The sequence below is a fragment of the Arachis hypogaea genome, chromosome 6 (genome assembly GCF_003086295.3).
Source record: "Arachis hypogaea cultivar Tifrunner chromosome 6, arahy.Tifrunner.gnm2.J5K5, whole genome shotgun sequence".
In the NCBI taxonomy this organism is placed as follows: Eukaryota; Viridiplantae; Streptophyta; class Magnoliopsida; order Fabales; family Fabaceae; genus Arachis; species Arachis hypogaea.
The window spans coordinates 112218198-112226704 of NC_092041.1; the positions used below are offsets into that span (position 1 = coordinate 112218198).

The following is an 8507-nucleotide window of genomic DNA, read 5'->3' on the forward strand; positions in this document are numbered from 1 at the left end:
CTTATTCATTATGTACATACATTTCTATATTTTCTTTTACACTTGTAAACATTAATCTACATGGTGTGAAAATAAATTATATTCAAAATTGTTCTTTGCTTTTTGATATAGTAACTTTTCTCTATTAACAAAATTTTGCACATGTCATCTTTATCTTACAAAACCATTTTTAGTTGCTGTATATTAACTATCAACTAATATTAAGCTCCAAAGTTCTTAAACCAATTAACTACCAAATAATAACTAATTACATTCAGGAACGGAACACTCGTTAGTTACCAAATGTACAATATTTAAATATTTTAGAGAATGATGACTATGATAAATATAATTGTTTATAGCTTCTCCCAAGTACTGATACAGTGATACGTATTATCTCCATGATGAGTTGCTCCCAGCCCCACACGCAACAAATTAAGAATAAAGAGAGGGTTGTTTTTACGCTATGGATCAGTGATTTGTGATTTGATAAAATAATAGTAATGACTAGGTTTGATTGAATTTCTCGCCGATTATTAATATTTTGGGGTAATTATGATGGTCAAAGAATCTTTGACTTTAACTCATATTTGTCCCAATTGGGATTATTGACCCAATTATGAAAATATGCACCTTCCTAAATTATAGATACACAATAATAATAATGCTTTGTACACTATTTTATTTTATATTTCATAACTTTTTACTATTCATTATTTAGTTGAGATGAAATATTTCATGTGAATTCATGATTTAGTTACTCATGTTTCTATTCATTTTACAAAACTCTCACCCCTATTTTTAGTTTTATACCACCCACGTCCTTATTCTTATATTTTTATTCATAACATGTATGCGCGAATTAAATATGTTATAGCATGTGCAGAAAACGCACTACTAGTAAGAAAATTTTGTTGATTAGTGCTTAGCAATGGGCATGTGTTTGAATTTTCGTTTCCATCCATCAATATCAATATTTATGGAGGATTAGAATATGCTTTGGTCATCAACTCATCATTGATCAACTTGTTGATTTTTCAATAAATAAATAAATATTACTATTTAAATAATAATTTTGTTAAAATTAATTAGTTCTTAAACTTAGCAAATTGAACTTGCTAATCTCACAGAGAAACTTAGCAAACTACATACTTAATTCAATTTTGACTCTCTAATAATGAATAATCAGAGCTTGTAAGGACAATATCACCTTCCAAAACCCATTTTATTTGTCAGAAGCTTCACACTTTGCATGTCAACTCTAAATTAGGAAATGTAAACGATTTTAATTTCACATACACACTCATATAATTACGTATCTCTAAGAAGGAACTGCTCCATGCTTTTTAAAATAACGATGGCTTTTTATTTTTTGATTTCATTGAAAAAAAGTATAGACATTTCCACTTATAATCTCTAGTTGGCTAGTTTTTTTGGAAATAGACTAGTGTATTATCTAATGTTATTATGAGTAGGTTTATTTTTTTTTTCTTCTAATGTGGAGATAAAAAATTTGAGAATTAGATTTTATGTTGAGATGTTATAAGTATAAAAATTCTTAAATTAGTAATTTTAAAATAATAAAAAATTTAAAAATATAAATTTGACACTCAAATTTTAAAAATTAAAAAATTATAAACATAAATCTGATCTACGAATTTTTTATTTAAAAATAAAAAATTATAAACATAAAACATACCCTCGTCTCCAATATTAAAAATAAAAAGTCTCTCTAGCTATCTTGGTAAATGAGATATTATTTTACCAATTTTAAATAGAGAGTCGCAATTTTATATTTTTAGTTTTTTTCTCTTTTTTTGAGTGACATGTTTTTAATCTTTCTTAATTTGCTGCATAATGATGTATTCAAAGATACCGCAGTTCAAGTTTCACGGCATGGGGCACTAAAGACAAGTCATTATCCACAATTTTCTCCATACTCACATGAGAGAATCAAAATGATTGCGACCACATAGATTTCATATTTTTCCTTCGAGAAAACAGGGGACCTAATGTGCCCTTTTTCCATTTTTCAGAAAAAAAAATCCTTCAAAACTTTAGGTTAAAAAGAGTAATGATAAAATAAACTGCTTTCTGGTTAAAAAAATATTGACCTTTAGATTTTAATATTTATATATATTACAGTTAGAAATTAAATTAATTAAGGCTAGTAGCTAATAGCAATATTTTTTTTTTTCTATTGCGGGTATTTAAAATGATGGCCAAATAATAGTTTTCGAAAAATAGACATATCTGAAAATATTTAGTAGTAAGTAGAATAAACCAAAAGACATGTGAATTGTCCATTGAAATACCTATTTCATAGTTGCAACTTGCGATATAGACAAAATTATAGTTCATAGCCAAAGAAAAACAATAGAAGGTAGGCAAATTTGCATGAGCATATAAAAGGTTTACATTTTTTTTTTATTTACGTTCAATCTTAAATAAATTTCTACAATTAATTATACACATAAGTTAATAAATAACTAGAAATATCTTAATATTAGATTGTAAAAAAATATCCTTATTAATTATTATTCTTTCCTATATTTTACTTTTTTATCCAATTATTCTCTCTCTTTTTTAAAAATAATAATATGGTTATTTAAGTTATCTAAGTTTTTAAATAAGCATTTAGTTAGAAATGAATGGTCTTTATAAATTTTTTTACGAGGAATATCATATGACTGATAGAATTTATTACATTTTGTTTTTGTTAGCAATTAGTCATCAATATTAAAATATGTGAGTTAAAAGTATATTATTAGATTACTAAACTAAAAAAATTAGATTATTAATAGCTAAAAATACTAAGAAAAAAATAATAAATTTTACTGAGTCTTACATTTTTTTCTTTATTTTTTAAATGTTTTTCTGATACACTATTGATTATGCAATATTTTTTTTTTGTTGCGAGTTATCTGTTTTCTTGCTATGATGACCCATGTGATCCACAATGTAATTCTCTTATGGAATCATAATACCTTTGTAAAAAAATTTAAAAAAAGAATTATTTAAAATTGAATGTAGTACCTAAACTTAAAATGCCATTTACTAAATGAGCACGAAAATATATGGAATCAAGTTCTCTAAAATAAAAAATTAATAAAATAATAGAATAATTAAATTAAAATAGTAAAATCTACATATAATAAAAATTATAAATTTAATAATAATTAACTCTTTCCTTTATCATTTTATTAATTTTCTCATTCCAGAGAATCTTCACTCAAATATACGAGAGTGACACTAGATTACCGCAAAAAAAAAAAAAATTGTCCATAATTTGAGGCTGGCTAAGATTTGAAGGAAAGGAAAAAAGAAATATCTTAGATGTTAAAATTGTTGTGGGCCCATGTGCATAACTGGTTGCCAGGTTGTTTAGAAAAAGAGTGGCTTGTCTTTGATCCAAAACTCCAACTACAAAAACCCAACCCTTCCATTTCACTCTCACACACACACTCACTCATAAACACACCATTTTTTCATTCTCCCCAAAAATCACAAACATGGCAAGATCACAACAGAGATACCGAGGTGTGAGACAAAGGCATTGGGGTTCTTGGGTCTCTGAAATTCGCCACCCCATTTTGTAAGTGCACTTTAGTTAACTTGCATAATATCCCATGCAATTCTAAATTCCAAATTTTTATGTTTTTAGAATATATTAAGAGAAAAAATCTAGAGAGTCAGCAACTTTTGTGTTTTCTGATCAACACTTAACCATCAAAATAAAAGTGAGTGATTTTTATCATTAGATGTAACTCACACTATTAAAAATACTATTGATGACTAATTGATGGTTACAAAATATCAAAATTGCTGGTCTCTTAGCATTCCTCTGTATTAAGATTATTAATTAATTTTTTTATAAAAAATATAAAATTTAAATTTTACTACTAATAACTTTAACGTGTGTTAGCTAAACTCTCATTTTCATTGTCTTTATTTTTTATCTATTAGCACCGAATTAGTTGAATATAAATAAACTTGTCTATTTTTCAGTAGAATTTTGGGAACTTTAAAAAAAATGAAAAAAGTTCATGCAAGTAATATATTTTTTTCCCTTTAAATGGGAATTCTAAAAGAAAAAAATGATTATTTATAATTAATTTGCAGGAAGACAAGGATATGGCTTGGAACATTTGAAACAGCAGAGGATGCTGCTAGAGCCTATGATGAAGCAGCTAGGCTTATGTGTGGTGCAAGAGCAAGAACCAATTTCCCTTTCAATCCTAACACTACCAACAACAATGTCTCTCAATCTTCTTCTTCAAAGCTTCTCTCACCAACTTTGACCGCAAAATTGCACAGATGCTACATGGCTTCTTTGCAATTAACTCGGCAACAAGATCCTCAAAGGGTAAATGATAATCATAATAATAGTAACTACTCCAAAGAACAAGTTAGTGAAAAGGGTGATTCAATTGTGTCATCAAAAAAGAGAACACATGATGAGGAGGAAGAGGTGAAACAAGATTCAGAGGCCAATTGGGTTGTCAAGAAAGTTAAGGGTATGGACCAAATTGGTCCACAGTTCAAGCCACTTGAAGAACATCACATTGACCAAATGATTGAGGAGCTTCTTCATTATGGCTCTATTGAACTTTGTTCTGTTTTTCCACACCAAGATATTTAATTTAGTAATCACTAATCAACCTGTGTTTTTTCTATTTATTTTATCTCGTATATTAAATTCATATATTTTTATATCACTGAGTGATATATGGGATTTGTATAGTGTAAATTTTATATTTCATTCGGTAATATAAAAATATTTATTAAATTAATATACGCCATAAAATAAATACATAAAAAATATTCTTAGTAGATAAAACAATTGAGTATGATTTGCATTCTGCTATAATCCCAAATCCCAAATCATGTTGCAATCTGTAAAATTTTTTATGTTTTTCTCTTGCCCTGTGTTTCTATATGATCATGACATGTTCAATTTGTTTAAGCAAGGAGCATTTGTTTGTCAAAGGGGCACGAGTTTTTAGAAAACTTGCTCTGCCCTTTATGTCAAAGATTGTAGAATTTTATGCCCTCAAATCTCTCTTGATTCTGACACAACTGTTTCTTAGTCCTTATAATGTCTTTTTAATACTACTTTAACATGCATATTAAAAAAGGTTATACTACGTGTACATCAAAATTAGTTACCAAAATTAGCTACCAGTATAAAATACATGTTAAAATATAAATACACATTGAAAATAAATTAAATCACACATGTATTTATATATAAATACATTGATGACTGATTTTAGTGACTAATTTTAGTGTATAAATAACATTTTTTTATAAAAAATTCGTTAGAGTTGCATCATTTTACAAGTTATCTGTTGTGAAAGGGGAAAAAAACTCTACTTAATACATTATAAGTTGATAGAAATTATTAAATAAAGGTAAAGTTAATAAAAATCTAATTAATATTATATTGAAACTAGAAAAAGAAAGAGATTGTTTTTTCCAAAGTTAGAAGTGAGATTTAAACTCGGACCTCTAAATAAGTATGGAGAGATTATGTCATTTGAATTATAGCTCTTCCGCGCGCTCACCCATTCCCAAGCACCCAACTTCGCTTCCGTCCTCATAGTCGCCTTCTGCGAATTGGGTCATGTCCAAGAAGCTCTTTCGGTGTATAGAAACGTCTCTTCTTTGCCTCTCTTGAAGGCTCGCAACGTGCTTCTTCACGCCCTCGTCAACACCCACAGATTTGATTCACTGTCGGAGGTCTATGGGGACATAGTGTCGCGTGGATTCTCCCCTACCGTTGTGAGCTACGGCATTTTGATGCAGTGCTGTTGCAGCCAAGTTGATTCTGTTGGTGCACGCAAGCTATTTGATGAAATGCGCCACCGCAAAATTGAACCAACCGTTGTGGTTTACATTATTATGATCTGTGTTCTTTGCAACGAGGGTCGAATGGGAGATGCCGAGGGCGTCTTCCGTTTGATGAGGGAATTCGGAGTGGCGCCTAATTTGAAATTTGGTGGCTGGTAGCAGTAGAGGAAGACGAAGGATGAGGGTTGTGAAATTTGGAATTTGGGGAAGAAGATAGAAGGGGTAATTTGGAAATTTTATTAAAAAGTCAACGAAAAATCACGGTTTGGGTACTATTGTCACACGAAATTCATCTTTCATGGGTACAACGTTAATTTTCTTGTTTGATGGGTACTTTTGTCAGCGTTCGCAAAATTCATGGGTACAAATGGTAGTTTTTCCTTTTAATTACAATAGCTACTTTTGCAAAAATGTTTTTATGTGAAAATAGTAGTATAAATAATTAAACGATTTCGTTAGGTAACTAACTCCGAGTGTAATTAATTAGAGTCAACTAATTGAAAAAACAGAAGGTCTGTTATAAAAAAAAAAAAAAACAATTCTCTAGTTACTATCCTAATTTTTCGAATTTCAAAACTAGAAATACAAAGAATTGAGTTGAGTTGGCTTGTGTTGTAGTTGGTTCTCTAAATTTTTTCATAATTAAATAATTCAATAAAATATATTAAGTTAAATATATAAAATTATTTAACAGCTTATAATACAATTTTCATTTCTATCCTAAGAGACTTTCAATATTTATCTTCATGACTCAGTATGTATAGTTCCATTTCTTTTCCCTTTTAAATTATTTTATTTTATTTATTTACTTTTTAACCAAGTCTCACTTCTTTGTGGATCTCACTTGCTTTTCATATTTTTCCTTCCTCACTAATGTGAATAGTTTAACACTTATATTTCTTTTCATATCTAAACCTAGTTATTATCTTTACAAAACACCATGCATTAATAAATAAAAATTTGTTACTTATTAAAATGTTTAAAATTTCAAATTACACATAATGTATATTTCCCTAATTATTACCATCACTATTCATCATTTTTCTTGAAATATTCTGTGGTTGGTAGCGTACAATTATGCACTATATGACTATATGTACATAGAAATTATTCTCATTACCTAAAAATTTAAGAGAATAATTGTTTTAGTTTTTTTCGGTCGTCTTTCGAGTCAGTTGACGAGCCTTCATTAATTGTCAACAAAATTATATAAAAAATAAATTCAACTTTTAGTGTTTTAAAAAGACAAAAATATCCGATTATTATAATTTTTTTTTCCCTCAAAATTTCAACTTCTAAAAATTACCATAATTTTGCTATAAATGTTCGTTATAATTTTAAGTGTATCAGTACTTATTATTTAAACTGAGTTTATTATTTTAAATTATTTTCATTATAAAGTACAGTTTTTCTTGTGTGAGAAAATACACACGATAAAATTGGAAGAGTCATTATTAACATCGCTATCATCGTTTGTTTGCTCAAAACGGGTATATCCCTTTTTTCTCCATGCTTAGGTAATTATATCCGTTTAAGATCTAATAGTTATAATATGCGTTTTAGAAGTGAATATGTCGTTTTCATGCTAATTAGTAATTATTACAAGGTTACCTAGCTAGTGCTATAACTTTCATATTTTTATTCTATAAATTTAAGTTATGTATATATATATATATAAATGTTAGTGTACGTAATGATTTCGTTTTTTAATCTTCCATTTAATTTGGTGCATGATCTACGTAGATGAAAATGATTAATCTTTTGAGATGGTAGTGTTGTGTATGCATGAAAGTTAATTATTTTTGTCCAAGAGATACCAGTTTATTGCATGTCACAATGCACATAAAAGTTAAACTAACTATTTATTTATTTATTTATTGTTTACCATTTCAATTTCGTACTATTTCAGTGTTTTGTTCAAAAATCCCCTTGCATGGAACTTTTTTGACTAATTTAGTTTAGTTGAATGACATTAATTAGTTCAAAGTTTGTTGGTTTCCTAGTCATTATCGATAAATCACATTATTTAATGGATTCCGCTAGGAAGACAATGGACTATTTGTATAATGTGTATTGAGTTACAAAATGAACATCTCTCATACTATTTAGAATAATCATCTGAGTACTAGCGATAATAAACATCTTCCCAAAAATTTAAATTGATTTTGTGGTTCACCAAGGCTCAAACTCTTGACCTTTCAAATCTTACGCTTTAATACCATGCATGATACCACTCATCCCAAAAGCTTCAGTTGATGGGAAAAGGTAACACTAATGATTATATCTCTAATACTCTCTAAACTTCTATTGTACATATTGTATAAATATTCCATTGGCTCCTCATACTTTCCCTTATTTAATTTCTCCAGAGAGATCCTATTGATTGGGTTCAATTCATCAAATGAGAAAAATAAAATTAGGTAATTCTTGATTCCTGTCACATACACCGGCAATTCTTATCCTTAGCAATCATGACTAAGACAAAATGTCACCCAACTCCTACATTATGCACATCTAATCAACTTTATTCCATTTTTTTATTTTTATTTTATCATTATAGTATAGCAACTTAAGAATAAACTAAAGGATATATAAAATGTTTAGGTATTACATTTAATATATAAAATAAAATTTAATTGTATAAATATATCTAAAAAAAATAAAAATGTAAAGCC

At 28.1% G+C, this 8507-nt stretch overlaps 1 protein-coding gene across 1 annotated transcript; it reads left to right on the plus strand.

Annotated features, from left to right (window-relative positions):
* The first annotated feature begins 3425 nt into the window (after window positions 1-3425).
* On the plus strand, window positions 3426-4772 carry LOC112754195 (ethylene-responsive transcription factor ERF003). The gene is made up of 2 exons (XM_025801760.3): window positions 3426-3574; window positions 4102-4772. The coding sequence occupies exons 1-2, from the start codon at window positions 3492-3494 to the stop codon at window positions 4619-4621; spliced, it is 603 nt and encodes a 200-aa protein (XP_025657545.1). The 5' UTR covers window positions 3426-3491; the 3' UTR covers window positions 4622-4772.
* Window positions 4773-8507: the final 3735 nt, after the last annotated feature.